This window comes from Notolepis coatsorum, assembly GCF_963971535.1.
Source record: "Notolepis coatsorum genome assembly, chromosome: 20".
In the NCBI taxonomy this organism is placed as follows: Eukaryota; Metazoa; Chordata; class Actinopteri; order Aulopiformes; family Paralepididae; genus Notolepis; species Notolepis coatsorum.
Window position 1 is genome coordinate 9,849,596 of NC_140184.1, and position 17,580 is coordinate 9,867,175.

Sequence of the window (17,580 nt, forward strand, 5' to 3'; positions counted from 1 at the left end):
GTGAGATTATGTGCAAACTGATTGTGTTTCCCCTTTTACGCTTCCCCTACCACACTATAGAAGGTTAACCCGTTCACCGTCTGTAGTGTGGTAGTGAAAGGGTTAACCTTCTGGAGTGTGGTAGTGAACGTGTTAACCCTTTGTGTAGTGTGGTAGTGAAACCTTCTGTAGTGTGGTAGTGAAAGTGTTAACCCTTTGTAGTGTGATAGGGAAGGGGTTAACCTGTAGTGTGGTAGTGAAAGGGCTATGGTAAGGGATTGCTTTTTAAACAACCTTTTAGGTGAAAATTATGACATGTTCTTTCAGCATTGCAGCTTGGCAGCTTGGCCAAGACATTGATGACCCATGTCTTTAGGCCCAAATGCCATCAGAAAACAAGTCACAGTGAAGTCAACACCATGAGAATAGCTAGAAGTGTTCTAGGTCCCCCTAGTGGATGAAGTATAAAACAACAACACAAGCAGATGAACAAACCCACCCACCACTAGTCTAGACAATTCGTTTACTATTCGCTCAACCCACTGTGATAACAGATACTTCTTTATCCTCCATGTCACATTTATATTCTTCTGAGATTCAAGCCAAGGCTTGACTGTTGTGTTTGGATCACGTCAGTCAAAGTCTGGATCACTTCATGCATTTGTGCAGTAAATCAGTGGTTCTCAACCTTTTTTGTGTCATGGACCTTCAAATTGATGCACATTAACCCTTTCACTACCACACTACAGACGGTTAACCCGTTCACTACCACACTACAGATGGTTAACCCTTTCACTACCACACTACAGACGGTTAACCTTTTCACTACCACACTACAAAGGGTTAACCCATCATGGCATCTGCACCATGCTGATCTATTCAACAGGAAGCGATTTGTGACTGATCTCAAAATTAGATTAGATTAAAATGTATTGTCATTATACAGCACAAGTACAATACACCATCCAACCATCGCTTCCTGTTGAATGGATCCGAAGTACCTCTCAAGCTGTTTTGCACACCGCCCTCGCCGTTTTGCACACGCCTCATTCGCCTTATAAGGAGCTGGCGGGGCGTGTATGTATGCAAATGTATGAACAGGAACGCGCATTTCAGTTTAAGAATGAGTGGGATTCAACATTCAACACACCTGGGTAAGAACATATTTGGACGTTAACTCTTTGATGGCCAAACACGTAATATTACGTGTTTCACCACCAATGCTTGAGCGCCAAACTTGTAATAATATGTTTTTAGATCCTTTGATCTTTTTCCTCTGATCCCCGTTCTAAACCATCATTGGGATCATTCTAGCCGCCCCTGGCTCATTTGCCTATGTTGGAATTGCAATGCCGATCGAATCTCACCAGGTGGCAGTATCGCCTACCTTTTGAACTCTGATAGAAAGGGATTAGGAGAGACAATGAATGAACTGGACTGTTGAAGTTATGTGTTATGTATGATTGCATGTAACTGCTTAACTGTTTCCACAAGGGGGCGCTATAGGCGTAGCTATTGAAGCTGACGCCAGGTAAGAGGTATAAAAGGAGATGTTGCCTCCCCCTCTGTCTCATCCTCCGTCGCCTCCCACAAGGAGAAGGTCTCGTGTACTGATGTGTGCAATGTGAATAATAAACCATGCCAAAGGCTAAAGAGAGGAACCTTGTCGTCATGGCCAAATTATTGTCACTCCATAGGTGACTCTGTCAACAGGTTATGGGCCCAGATCACGCAGGAGCGAAATAATAAGGGTAGCAAGTTTAGCTGAAGTATAGGCTAGGTTAGCACCGGGAGCACCGCATGGCTAATGCTAGGCTAACGGGAGCTAAAGCTACGCCTACTATCAAAAGAGGATGGCGACCAAAGGAAGGAGCAAATGGCCCTCGTTCAACGGAAGGGCAGAGGACTATGAGCTCTGGGAAGAGCGAATGTTGTGCTGTATGCACGGAGTGGGGCTGAAGAAAACCATCTTGATGGCCCCCACGGGAGAAGTAACGGCGGCCGCGCAAGCCCTGGACACCAAGCAAAATGCCAACGCATACTGCGAGTTCGCACCACTGCTAGACGACACAAGCCTGGGGCTGATATTCCGTGACACTAAGGACAAAGGCTGAGAGAGCCTGAAAGTGTTGAGAGAACACTATATCGGAAGGGGAAGACCCCGAAGCGTATCCCTCTACATAACACTGACCGCGCTGAAGAAAGCGCACACCGAGACTGTGACCGAGTACGTCATCAGAGGGTACTGAAGGCCCGGGCGGCACGAGAGAGAAGACCAGACCCCCGACGGAGCTGGCGTGTTGGCGATGCGGAGAGAAAGGGCACCGGAAAGATAACTGCACAAAGACTGTTTGGTGTAGCTTCTGTAAGAGCACGGGGCACACAGACAAAGTGTGTAGAAAGAAACGTGACCAGAGCACTCGGTACGCGCATGGACAAGATGGCGGCTGTGGACAAGATGGCGACAACGGTGGATGTGAGACGAGTCGAGCCGACGCCCGGAGAGCAGTGGGACGAGAGGACTTCATCCAGTCAACGCAGCAGCAGCAGGTCCAAAGGAAGGGACTGATCGTGGACACAGGTGCGTCGTCCCACATCATCAACGACAGGAATCGATTCAAGAACTTTGACAACACCTTCAAGCCGGAGAGACACAGCATGGAGCTGGCAGACGGGAAGCGCACATTCGGGTTGGCGCAGGGGAGAGACGCACAGGTATGCCTCATAGACAGTGAGGGGCGCCGGTGTACAGTGACGTTAAAGAACGCTCTCTACATACCCTCGTTCCTACAAGAACTATTCTTCAGTGTTCTTCAATGAAGGTAAAGATGTTCTTGTAGAGCCTAACGGTACGCGATTTAACATAGAGGTGTACAAGAGAATGTATTATCTACAAACAGAGTGTAATGATAATGATATGTGTAATGTGACTGTCAGTCATGATATCCAGACATGGCATGAGATCATGGGTCATTGTAATTACGAGGATTTACTGAAACTGCAAGCAGTGACAGAAGGCATGCACATTAACAGTGAAAAGCATAGACCGAACAAAGAATGTGAAGTGTGTATAAAGGGGAAGTTCACTCAATCGAGGAACAGACGTTCCACGGAAAAAGTAAAGGTACCACTTGAGCTAGTTAACACAGATCTAGCCGGTCCAGTAAGCAACGAGTCCATAGGTGGCTTTAAATATGTACAGTCTTTTACAGATGTGTGTACAGGGGCAGTGTTTGTTTACTTTCTCAAAGCAAAGAGTGACACACTCCAGGCCACAGAGAAATTCCTTGCAGATGTAGCCCCTTATGGCAACATAAGATGCTTGAGGTCCGACAACGGAACCGAGTTCACAAATAGAGAGTTCCAATCACTGTTGAGAAGGAACAAGATAAGACACAAGACGTCATGTCCTTACTCCCCGCACCAGAACGGGGTGGCAGAGAGGGAAGGACGTACGCTTTTCGAAATGGCTAGGTGTAAGCTAATAGATGGTAACTTACCTAAGAGTCTATGGCATTATGCGATACAAGAAGCCGCTTACACCAGGAACAGGTGTTTTAATAAGCACACGGGCACCACCCCGTATACAGCACTGACAGGAAAGAAGTGTAATCTAGACAGAATGCACAAATTTGGATCAGTGTGTTATGCTTACCAGCAGGACAGAGGAAAGCTCGAGTCCAGATGTGAAAAAGGACTCTTTGTAGGGCACGACAAAGGAAGCCCCGCTTTTCTAGTCTATTATCCCGGTAAAGGGAAAGTGCAAAAACACAGGCTAGTCAAATTTGTCACAAAGACAACATGTGAGAACTAGACACAGACAGAGGAGCCAGAGCTGGACTCCAGAGTAAGGTGTGAAGAAAAAGAGACACCTCAGCCTAGTGTACTGAGCACAGTCGTGCAGACAGACAGTCAGCAACCCCCAGAGGATGATGACGAGGAGCACCCGAGGGTGACGTCACGTGCCTCATGCAGTGGGAGGTATCCCTCACGGGAACACAAACCCCCAAAGTATCTGAAATACTATGCCCAGAGAGAAAGTGACGAGGATGACAGTACACTTACCAGCATTGATTACTGCTACAGAGTAGTGAGTGGAGTACCTCAGACCTTTAAAGAGGCCATGGTGTCCCCTGAATCAAGAAAATGGGAGAGAGCAATGGATGAGGAGATGAGGTCCCTAGAGGACAACCACACCTTTACTCTAACCAAATGGGTGTACTCAATCAAAGAGGGTATTGAAGGCCACGACAAGTACAAAGCCAGGTTTGTAGCTAACGGTTACAGTCAGAGGGAGTGGATAGACTACAGTGAAACATTCTCCCCCACAGCCAATCTGACCAGTGTAAGGGTAGTGATGCAGAAAGCAGCTGAGGACAGTTTGATTTTACACCAGATGGATGTGAAGACAGCCTACCTGCACGCACCCATAGATAGGGAGATATATATGGAACAACCTGAAGGTTACGAGAAGAAAGGAGAGAAGCTAGTGTGTAAGCTAGAAAAATCCATTTACGGCCTGAAACAGTCTGGGCGAAATTGGAACGAGATGCTTCATACATGTCTCATTGAAGATCACTTCCTACAGAACCCAGTAGACCCCTGTGTTTACCCAAGGGAGTCAAAAGAGTCAGGAAAAGTGATAATTGTAATTTGGGTGGATGATTTAATCATCGCAGCGGACAACACTAGAAACCTAGAGCAGGTGAAAAGTATGCTCTCCACCAGATTCAAAAATGAAAGACCTAGGCAGGTTAAAAAATGTTCTAGGCATGGACTTCGAACAGTCTGCCAGTTGTGTAAAAATATCCCAGAAGAGATATGTGGAGAAGATCCTGAAACGTTTTGACATGCAGGAATGTAGAACAAGGGAAACACCATGGAATCAAAAACTAGACTACCAAGAGGATGCTCAGAAATTGACAGATATAAAAATGTACAGAAAAGCTGTAGGTAGCCTCATTTATTTGACAACATGTACTCGCCCTGACCTATGTTTTGTAGTGAGTAAATTGTCACAGCATTTTGCTGACCCCACAGAGGAGCACTGGATTACAGCAAAACATGTTTTTCGTTATCTCAAAGGTACAGCAGATAAACAGCTTTGTTTCAGAAAGAGCAGCGAGGGATTAGGGCTTAAAGCCTACAGTGATGCAGATTGGGCGGCAGACGCCACAGACAGAAGAAGTACCACAGGGTATTGTGTGAGTTTGAACACAAACAGCTCACTGGTTTCGTGGAAAACAAAGAAACAGCCCACAGTGGCACTGTCAACTTGTGAAGCCGAATACATGGCTCTAGCTATGACAATACAGGAATGTATTTATCTAGAACAACTGCTCGAAGGAATGGATACCTATGTATATAAGAAAACTGTTGTTTATGAAGACAACCAGGGAACCATTGCAATTGCTAGAAACCCTGTGTGCCGACAGAGGTGTAAACATGTGGATATAAAATATCACTTCATCAGATCTGTCATCAGGGAAGAAAGGATGACACTTGTTTATTGTCCTACAAACGACATGGTAGCAGACGCTATGACAAAGCCTGTCTCCAAACTGAAATTGAGAAGATTTGCAGAGGTCATGTTTGGTGTGTAAATATTGCCTGTTATGTAATATTGACTGCCATATCCTTTTTGATGTTCTGAACTGTATTCTTTTCTTTGAATTCTTTTTTTGAAAAGTTGTACAGTATACACGACAGCCATAAGTGGGAGTGTTGAAGTTATGTGTTATGTATGATTGCATGTAACTGCTTAACTGTTTCCACAAGAGGGCGCTATAGGCGTAGCTATTGAAGCTGACGCTAGGTAAGAGGTATAAAAGGAGATGTTGCCTCCCGCTCTGTCTCTTCCTCCGTCGCCTGTTTCTGTAAGGATCACAGTGGCACCAGACATAAACCAAGCTTTTTCTAACGATCGGATTTTCGGGGTAAGACTACCCCCTGAAGGTACACATATGTACATGTTATATACCTTTGATTTGGGAGTATTTGGGGTTTCAGGGAATCAACCAGAACGATTCGGGCTTATTGCATATAATGCGTCCTATCTCGCAATCTATGGAAAAAGACTGGATTATTTTGGAAATGGGCTATGTCGTGGATTATAGGAGAGGACAGCAGGAGACACACACACCACTGAGGATAAACGGGGCTACCGTGGACAGGGTGAGCAGCTTTAAGTACCTGGGAGTCCACATTTCAGAGGATCTGACATGGACAACACACATAGACTCAGTCGTAAAAAAGGCGAAGCAGCGCCTCTACCACCTGAGACAGTTAAGGAAGTTCAGAGTATCTGGGAAAATACTCCAGTCCTTCTACTCCGGAGCTGTAGAGAGCATCTTGACTGGAAACATCACTGCCTGGTATGGAAACTGCACGGCACAGGACAAGAAGGCCCTACAGAGAGTGGTGCGCTCAGCCGAGCGTACCACGGGTATTGCACTACCACCCCTGCAGGTTCTATACAACAAGAGGTGCAAATCCAGAGCCTGCAGAATAATGAAAGACCCTCACCACCCCAACAACAGCCTGTTCATGCTGCTGAGGTCAGGCAGATGCCTGCAAACACCAGCTACTAGGACAGAGAGACTTCGGCTCAGCTTCTTCCCCCAGGCCATCAGAGCCTTGAACACTGAATTCTCCACACACAAGCACACATGAGCATGCAGCCACTTTAACATGAGCAAGCACACACTCATGCTGCACACGCCCACACTTATGGCCACTAAGGAAAGGTCACTTTAAGAATAGTATAGTATAACTGAGATTGTATAATATAGCATGTACAGAAAGACCCAGTGCCTCATCCGTAGCTAACAGTGTATTGCACTACCACAGGACCTAGCATGTCCTACCATGCTCTGTAAATAACTTATGTACAGATACTGATATGCCCTACTCTGTTTACTTGTTTTATTGCACAATGTCGTTCTATTGGATTCTATTATATGTTATTACTATTGTATTATGCACATCGTTGCGGGCAAGACCACCCGCATTTCATTGTATACTTGTATGCCGTGACAAATAAAACTCTTGACTTGACTTGACTTATGTTCAGCGTGTAATAAACTACAAACTACAGTGTGTAGAAACAAACTCTTTTTTTACATGTTGGACTAGAAATAGTCTGTCAAATGAGCCATACTATTGTCTCCATAGCTATAATATAGAATATACAATAGTTGGGCGGCTAAGTGGCGCAGTGGGCAAGGCGCTTGCCACTAACGCAGGATATGCTGGGTTCGAGCCCAGCTCTCGGCGTTGCTACCAGCTTGGCTAGTCGTTCATACTAACACAATTGGCAGTGTTAGGGGTGGGAAAACTGGTGGGTGGGGATTGGACATTGTGGACAGCGACTCCTACAGGTCGGTTGGTGCGCCTGTGCAGCAGAATCAGGAAGTAACGGGGGCAGCGTGAGCCTCCCACTCGTTACTCCTTGCCACTGAGAGATCGCGCTGTACAGGTGAAAATATGCGACAGCTGCCTCCTCGTGTACCGGAGGGGACACGTGAGGCAAGGCTTGGTCCTCACTGCAGCCGACCAGTGGGAGGCATAGTCTAGCAACGTTCGAGACAGGGGAGGGGAGAATTGAAGGGAGAATTGGCGAGGCGACATTGGGATGGTAGAAAAATAGAAAAATAAGGAGAAAAAGTGGATACAAAAAAAAAGAATATACAATAGCTCCGCAAAGATCGTGAAATATCGTGAAAATGGTCAAGAAAAGCTGGCGCTAGTCAGTGCAGATGAGGAAAAGGGCGTGGCCATGAATGAGTTAAGAATGGGTTGATGAATGCGGCTGTGGCTTTTCTTATTTTTCTCTTAACAGACAGTTAAGAAAAAATATAAGACAAATATATAAGAGAGTATTGGTGAATGAGGCCCATTGTTCCTACTCTGTGATTTGTCTGTGTTATTGTGGTAGTCTTGCTTACAAGCTTGGTGATGCTTAAAGGTAATGTTCAGTTTAACCACTAGATGGAGCCAAATGATCCAACATTGTCTTAAATTATTATGTACTATCTATGTCCAATGTCCATCATCACCATCATCATCTCTGTAATTCTCATCATTGCCATAATCATCATCATCACCACCACCATCATCATCACCATCAGGGCCGGACTGGGGAAATAATTCATACCGGGAGATATAGCGCGAAATATAGCCCCAGTCAGGCCACTTTTTAAGCGGGGGTCTGGGAGTCCCCCACCAGGAACATTTGAGTTACAAAGACTTAATTTCCTGCATTCTGGTGAATTCTAGTGCATGTGAATAACAAACTAATGAGCCAACAATTGCTTAGTACAATGTATGTACTGTTATGAACCTCAAATAAAACTGTTGTGGCACTAGCAATGCTACTCTCTCCACCTTCAAAAAGAAAAAAGCAAGAGTACAACATATTTGTCTATTTACTATTATAATACAGTTAACCACTCTCTCCACCTATTCAAAAAGAGCAAGAGCACAATACCAAATACACAATACTTTTTATGGGTAGTGGTGCATCAGTAAACTGAATAGGGATTCAGTTTACTGATGCACCACTACCCATCAAAAGTTTTAATTGCCCTTTACACAAACATTAAATAACAGACCTTTCATTAACAATACTATAATAACAGTAGCCACTGCCAGAATAGTGTGACACATGTATCGCGTGTGGTGAGCACACGCATGCATGCACAACGAAGACAGAAGATTGCGTTGTCTCAATCATTTTAACTATAAAATTATGAGCACAAAGTATGAGCTCACTGACTGAAATTTCTAACAAAAAGCATCAATTGTCAAATAATATTGATCACATTAACTAGACTAGATGTTTTTGAGGAAATTAGAAAGGGAACAACAACTTAACCCTTGTCTCTGATCAGATTCTTATTTCTTTGATAACTTTGCAGTGATTATGTTTGTAGCCAATTATATATGTGGCAAAGGTGTGTAATCTTTTAATTATCTTGGAATTTTTTTGACTTTCTCTTTCATAAATTGTTTATTCAACTTCAGCCCCAATCATAACCACCACATATTGTTTTTTCTAATGTCAGATTTAACAACTCCTTTCAGAAAAGTGGGAGTATTTCATTTTTAATCAGACAGTACAAAAAAAATGGTTATGATCAGGGCTGAAGTTGAATAAAATATTTATGGAAAAGAAAGTGGGAAATTATTTCAACGTATAATCTTTTTATGGCGTTTTTCAATTTAGTCCCCTAATATGGTAAGAGTATAATAATAATACTTTAGTTTTCAGACACAAGGGTTAAATTATTTATTTGTTTCTTGGCAGATTTAACATTGGGCTTTTGACAGGGGAGATGATGCATTGCATGGTAACGTTAGCTAGCTAATCCACATGTTTATTTGTATCACTGACTAACCTGCTGGTCCCTTGACCTTGGTGCAAGAAAACATTTGATAAATGTTGCCGGATTTAGCAGCATCTCCTGTAAGGGCCTTTCTTTTTCTTAGTTTTATCCCTCTCTCCTCCACCTTTTCTCTTTCTTCCACTGTCTATCTTCACATCAACGTTAACCCTTTAATCGCCAAGGACGACTTTAGACGTCATTGCTCGCCATGCTTAATCTGCCAATGACGTCGTACAGCGTCTTTGAGATCAATATTTCAAAAATCTGTCATGGCAATCATATTTCACCCACGGAGACTTGAGACTTGCTGTTGATCTCCTCTCAACTCTCCAACGGTTCAAGACCGCCATCTGGTGGCCGATCAGCGAATCGCCCAAACCGGAAGTGAGCGGCCGGAAGTGGTGCTCACCCATATTTCGTCTCTAGCTTGATACACTGGATAGCGATCCGTTGCCAATAACTCGATAAACAACATGATTTGGACGTATATAGTATTATACAACCTGGAACTGGACCAACTAGATCGACATCCCATAATAGCGAACTTTCTGCTCCACGCTGATCGCCCAACGCTACGAGGAAGCTGCGGTGAGTTTCAGCATGTTTGATTATTATTATACATACACACAGGGGCGGACCTAGCACATTTGGCGCCCTAGGCGAGATTCACCACTTTATGGCTTTTGCCTCTTCATAGTTCTCTAACGTTAGTCTTTCTTTCCTCAATGCTCAATTCTATAAACACTTGACCGATACCCATCAATGCACAGCGCTCTAGCATGTTCTGACTGTGAACACCTAAAGCTGAGGCTCAGACCGACCGACCGTTTTAGATTTTTGGCTCATTTTCCCTTATGTTAGAATTTTTTTTATGTAAAAATAATGGTTGCCGATATAGAGGGGGGCGCCAAAACTGCACACAAAAAAAAAAAAAAAAAAAAAAAAGTTTGGCGCCCCCCTCCGGGTGGCGCTCTAGGCGACCGCCTATATCGCCTGTAGGAAGGTCCGCCCCTGCATACACACTGCTCCGATCAACACATCACCCATACTACATGAATGATTTAACGTCGGCCACCGACTTATAAACCCCCCCCCTCCGGTCACCAGCAGATGATGAGGCATGACGTTTAGGACCTTGTACAATTGAAATTTTTTATCTGACGTCAATCGGTATCAAACTACATTTGATGATCTAATATATGTATTTAGGGCTATAACTCACGTTCTTTCATACTATTTTAGTATGAATATGTGAATGAAAAAGTAGAACGTTGCTACATCCTAAACGATAGATACTTGACGTTGAATGGGCCATAGTAATGTCAATTTAGCAATACAATTTAAAAGGTTATAGCCCTGCAAAGAAGGGGAACATATCCATAGACAAATAGAGCTGGCAGAGGATGGTATAAGGATGGATATAAGCGTGGCAGAGAAAGGGTTAATTGACTTTCGCTATATCTCTGCCGAGTGCGCGAATATTGTGAATATTAAAGGCAACCAACTTGTGTTCGGCTTTTCTCTGATTGGCCGCGCCCCCCCGCCCCCACGCGCAGGCAAGCGCAGCCGTCCCACGTCCCAAATGAAATCCAAAGAGCAAGCGCGGCAGCGCGGGCAACCAACTTGTGTAGTGTTGGGCTGCTGTTCCAACGCACTTGTGTTGGGCTGCGGTAGCAGTGGAGCGCTGCTGACTGATTATTATGTTTCGCGTTTTTATACAGTTATGAAATAATAAACACTGTTAGGACTCGCAATAATAAACACTGTTACGACTGTCTGACTCTTAATAATAAACACTGTTAGGACTATCTGACTCTTACTAATAAACACTGTGTTAGGACTATAAACACTGTTAGGACTATCTGACTCTTAATAATAAACACTGTTACAGTGTTAGGACTATCTCGAGTCACTACTGTAACTAGAAACTCTGGGTGTCACTGTACATCAGTAACGTTATTTCGCGTTTTTAACGTCAGCGGGGCGATGCGGTGGTTTGTCCCCGGCTAACGTGCACCGCCGCCGGCTCTACTCGGTCCAGCTCCAGCAGCAGCGGCCGTTCCTCCGTTGTAGGAAGCCCTTCAATGACAAGCGCTCTCATATTTTGCGAATGCATAAACTATATCTTAAATTATGGCTATGTGTCTAATATGGCTGTCGCTTATCAATGACTTCGCGACAGCCATATTAGACACATAATTTAAGATATAGTTTATGGGTGGTGGCAGCTTACTAACAGTAGCGATTTTTATTGTTTTGTCATGACCAAACATAATCCCAACATAGATAGGAGGTGTACTACTGTATGTCAAATGTCGGTCATGTGGTGGAAGAGTTTAGCACAGTCGCACAACAGAACACCAGTGTTTCTAGTAGATATGTTTATACATATATATATACATACATATTATGCGCATGCGCAGCCACTCTGCCGCGACTGCCGCGTCTCTCTTGTCTCTCTTGCCGCAAGGCCGCGTGCTAGTGGATTGATTGATTGGCCGTGTGGCCAATCAGAGAAACGCTGAACAAAAAGCTGAACACAAGTTGGTTGCCTTTAATATTCACGCATTCGGCGTGCTGAATCCATTTATGATACTAGTTTCGGAATTGCAATATTTACTGGAATTTACCAAATTTCTAGTTCAAGAGAAATTCTGCTGAATAATATTATGGGGAAACTTACTCCTTGCTTACAAGTCTTGGTTATCATAGACTCAGGTCTACTGTAAGCTTTAAGTCCCACATTAACAAGGTGACAAACATAATTCTTCCACCTTAGAAACAAAGCTAAAGTACAACCATTTCAAACGGATGCTGAAAAACAGATCCATGCCTTTATTCCAAGCCGACTGAAGAAAATACTTCAGCTTATTCAACTCTCAGCTATAGGCTATTACTGTCACTAGAACCAAGAGGAGAGAGGACATTAGTCCAGTAGTGTTAGCTTTTTTAAATAAAAATGTTTAAGTGTATAATATAGGCAATGAAAAATGTAATCTGAATATATATATATACTATGAATAAAAGTAAACAGTATATTTACATTTTACATTTAGCTGAAGCTTCTATCCAAATGGGGGCGACAGTGGCTCAGGAGGTAGAGCAGTCGTCTGTTAATCCGGAGGTTCCCGGTTCCATTCCCGCTCCTCCCAGGCAGCGTGTCAAAGTGTCCTTGAGCAAGACCTTTTTTCTTCTCTGTGCATGCAGTAGGAGTAGGACGACGTGCACCATTAGCCTAGCTTAGCGTCAGTCACTGGAAGTAGGTTCCTAGGAAGACGTTGGGAACTAGGCTAATGGAGGAACCTACTTCCAGTGACTGACGCTAAGCTAGGCTAATGGTGCACGTCGTCCTACTCCTACTGCATGCACAGAGAAGAAAAAGGTACGCATCTTCTTGTCTAACTCCAGGGTAGATGCCAAATAAGCTCATTTCCCAAAATGTTGGATTTTCCTTTAAGCATGTAATGTGAGGTTGGGTCACACAAATACATCTGACTTGACTTGTCTATTGAGTTTATTGACAAAATAAAACAGACTGAATGTGGTGAGTATACATGAATTACTCCAGCTAATATAAATCCATCCAGTTTAAAGAGCCATACCCTCTTTCTTTAGCAATTATTTAAAGGTTAATGGAATGTTTTCATACATACTGTACATTAAAAAGAAAACAGGAGAATGTCCTTTGTACATTATAAAAACAACACAAGAAAGACCTTCACTGAAATAAAAAAAATGTACATACCGTAAATCCTCAAATAGTGGAGGGACCTCCGATAAAGGAGGGGCCTCTCATAAAGGCCAGGGGGTTTGATGCATTTAGACAAACACAGGCCGGTCTCTATTATAAGGTCGCAAAAAAAAGTATTTTTTTTATTTTTCATGCCGTGATATAGAATGAGATAAACTCTTGCCAATGGAAATCAAGTGCTGCCTCCCGCTACACTGACATACATTAACGTTTCCATCTGGTTAGCTTTAGCGCTAGCCGCTAGCTAACGTTGTCATAATATCTAGATATGTGGTGTCAGCTGGATGACGTTGACTTTGTTTGCAAACGTTAACGTTCGCTATCTATATGGCGTTGGCAGGAGAGGCTGGCGTTGTCCAGTTGACACATAAGAGATCATGATGCTATGACAGCGTTAGTAGCTAAAGCTACTGCATGTCAACAACTCGATTCGACGGAGGAAGTCGAGAAGGTACCACACGCTAAACCGTCCCCGGACCCCACAACCTAGTATATCCAACTTCAGTGTGTGAATTACGTTAATCCCACAATTGCTCAACTGCACTCAATATTTAAATACCAATGCTAGTCTAAATAAATGTAGACAGACAATCTACGTATTAAAAAATAAAAATTATAATAATAATAATAATGCAATAAAAGTCTGAAAATGAAGGGATTATGTCATTTTTTGAAATTAAGGCCTGCCTCTTATATAAGCCTCTCTCTAATAAAGGCCTGGTGCTCTTTGCAGCTGAGGTAAATAGAAGACCCGTCCTATATTTGAGGATTTACGGTAAATGCATTCCAAATGATTTACTGTATAGTGTATAAACACATTGCATTTCTGTGATGGATCCCCCTCCCCCCCTCTCTCCGACGGTATTACCTCCTCTCAAAAACAACTTTATATCATAATATTCGGCTGTATCAATTTGCCATGTGCTCGTCGTCAAACTTCACATATCCCTGATTTAAAATATTTCATTTTTCAAACTTTTGTCCTTTTGAGGAAACCTGGGTTAAAAAAAAGGAAAGCTATGAGCTTCAGAAAAACATGCTCTGAATAATTCACGTCAGATGAAAAACAAAACGAAATAAAAAATAAAAACATTTTGCATGCTATCAAAGACTATTGTAAACTGAATGTGACCGTTTTGGGAAGCAGGTATCATAATTGGTCCTCTTTAGTATCACAGTATTTCTATTACTTGAACAAAATTATTGACACGAAAGAAAAATCCTCTCGACAGTCCAAACTTAGAATATGCGGAAAAAGAAAGCAAGAAAACAACCCACTTTAAAGTCAAGGAGTCACCAGCCTGCCTCTTAAGAAAACACTGGCAATGTTGTCTTGGATCCAAATTCACACACAAATACCAACTAAAATTATATACATTACACTAAAAAAAACAAAAACAACAAGATTCACACAAAAACTAAAAACACTGAAGTACAGAAACAAGACTGCAGATGGATGTTCCCAGTTTGTCCGGTAGACAGAGCTCCCCCTGACACCTTCTTTTAGCTCAGATTCTGTCGTGGTTTTGAGATGGCTTTTCCGTTTCCCTTTTTCAGGAAAACTAATCCTACTGTACCTAGTACAGCACTACAGTATGATCTATATATAAAAGCAGGGAGGCAGCATACTGCATAGGGAGGGAGCTTATAGTACACAACATTTCAACGTCTCTCCATCGACCACCGTTTTCTACATCCCCCCTTATTTCGTTACTCATCTGAACTCTTTTTCTAGACCTTTGCTAGTAACCCGCTCTGCCACAGGCATACTGTACGTGTGGACATTCTCAGCGCCACCAAAACCGAAAGCTACACAGTCTCTAAAGTGCTCCAAGAAAACCGGACAGGAGGCGGCTCCGAAAAGAAAGATAAAAAAAACAAAAACAAACATTTAAAGCAAACCTTTTTTTTTTTTTTTGTAAATTTGGACAACAAATTTGGAATACAATTTCACCGAATAATGGGTGAACAAAATGCATTATTCCATCTTTCCCTCCCTGTGTGTGTGTGCGTGTGTGTTCTGTGGATGTGTTTGTGTTTGTGTGCACGCGTGTCCGGTCAGCTTCAGTACTTTGGTACTTTGGTGTAGTCCTCGGTGTGTATACTCTTGCACAGGCAGATAGACAGCATCATACCCAGCAGCTGTGAAGCAGAGAAACAAAGGGAGGTCAGGTCAATTACACAGCGACATCTTAAGTCATCCAGTCTCATCCACAGACCTAATGTCGTCATCCCCTGAAGCGTATCCCCTGTGACTAGGGATGTTCGATGTTGGCTTTTTTACCGATATACCGACATACCGATATTGTCCAACTCTTAATTTCCGTTACCGATATCAACCGATACCGATATATGCAGGGTTTCCCCCCCCCAAAAAAATGAATAATTTCAGGTAATTAACATTACATATCTCTTGTCGTGGAATTAACACAACATTAAGCATACTTTTGACAATACATAAAATAAGAATTTGTTCTTACTTGCCTGGGTAAATACCGATAATTTCTGATATTACATTGTAATGCCAATATCGGTAGGCCGATAATATCGGACATCCCTACCTGTGACGTAGGAGTGAAATTTTACATCAAACAAACCCAAAAGAAATGGTCTAATACGGCCAGAAAAACAACGGTATTATTAGCTGTCTGGTTCCAGGGAATACTACAGTAAGTCTATCCAGATGTCTCTGCTGCAGGCGAGGAGCCAGGATCTAATTGCGGATGTTCTGCGACATTAAAAAAGGCTAAAGTCTAATTCACCACCGGGCTAAATATGATCAACCGCATGTTTGATGGCCGTACCTCGATAACAGCCACTCCCAGGCAGATGCCCAGGATGACCCCGGCGTTGGTGAGGAGCCACGCCTCCACACTGGCGGAACAACCCTGCAACACCACAGAAGAAGAAGAGAAGAAGAAGTCTTTATTTGTCATGCAGATTAACACACACACACACACACACACACACACACACACACACACACACACACGATATGGGCGAAAAAAATACATGCACTGAGTCGCAGATGAAATGTCTCTCTGCACTTGACCCATCCCGTCGTCCTCCCCCCCCCAAGGGGAGCAGGGAGCAGACATGGGTTGTGGCAAATCCAAGTGCTCCTGTCAGTCTTCATCACGGATCAGCGTTAGCGATCTGTTCTGCATGTTTTTTCCATTGGGTTTGTCTTTTTGGGGGGGGGGGGGGGGGAACCCTTGCGAGAACATGCAAACCCCACACAGAAAGGCCCGGGAGATACCCCACCTGGGTACCTGGCAACGCGCAAACTTGGTCCCCAAGCGGGAATCGAACCCAGGACCTTCTAGCTGTGAGGCGACAGTGTTAACCACTACACCATGTGCCGCCAGAGGATAAGAACAACAACAGCGTCAGAACATCTGATCTAGTTATGTTAATCAAATGGGTAACTCAGAATTGGTGATACAGTTGACCATAATGCAAAGTTGATATGAAAGTAAAAAGAAATTTAAGAAAAACACTTTCCTAGCTACTTCGTTGTGCACCTACTATGCTGTCTTTTACTATCATGCACTTTTGCCTCTAAATAATCTTCCTTGCCTATATTACTACCTACTACTATGCTAATTACGTCTTTACTACTATACACACTCAACACTGTAGCACCCAAGTTCAATACTGTGATGAACATTGTTACTCAGCTGAAAGAGTTGTACCCTTCCTGCTGACCTGTTGTACAGAACTTTTAAGTCGCTTTGGATAAAAACGTCAGCTAAATGACAAAATGTAAATGCATGCAAATAATTGATGAAATGAACAAAACAAAAATGGTGGATGTTGGATGAAGGTCGGAGTAAACAAAAAAGTATTTAATTTCAAGTATCCAAGTAGCACCTGTAGCACACATTTCTATATACCAAAAACAAACAGTGGAACAGGTGAAAAGAAAAACCGGTACAGGATAAATAAGTGAGCTGTGGTGTTCCACAAGGAAGCATACTAGGACCGCTACTGTTCCTAATTTATGCAAATGACATGTCGACACATGGGCAAAACAGAGTCCATTCTCTTCAGTTCAAATAACAAACTCAGCAAGACCGACGGCTTCTCAGTTACAGTGGGTGACAATATTGTATTATTGTCACAAGGAAAGTACCTACCTGGGTTCCATCCTAGAGGCTAATCTTTCCTGTGACAAAATGGCATCCAATGTAATAAAAAAAATCAACCAACGAACTCGATTCTTGTACCGGATCTCCTCTCTGGTAAACAAGAATACCCTGAAGACTCTGGCAGGAGCACTCATTCAAGGGTACTACGACTATGCTTGCACCTCATGGTACCAAAGCACCTCAAAGGCACTAAAAACCAAATTACAAACATCTCAAAACAAACTATTCAGACTACTGCTTGACCTGACTCCTAGAACCCACCTCACCCCTGCCCACTTTGACTACCTAGGATGGCTTAGAGTAGACGACAGAG

The 17,580-nt window shown here is 43.1% G+C and overlaps 1 protein-coding gene across 2 annotated transcripts in view; it reads right to left on the minus strand.

Moving 5' to 3' along the window:
- Nucleotides 1-12,861: 12,861 nt before the first annotated feature.
- LOC311247085 (CD82 antigen-like) overlaps nt 12,862-17,580 on the minus strand; it is an 86,261-nt gene continuing 81,542 nt past the window's right edge. For both annotated transcript variants that reach the window (XM_084337396.1, XM_084337395.1), the window contains exons 8-9: nt 15,921-16,004; nt 12,862-15,258 (exon numbers count right to left, since the gene is read on the minus strand). In XM_084337396.1, coding sequence (XP_084193522.1) covers nt 15,181-15,258; nt 15,921-16,004 — 162 coding nt within the window. In that variant the 3' untranslated portion in view covers nt 12,862-15,180. The remainder of the gene's footprint in view (nt 15,259-15,920; nt 16,005-17,580) is intronic.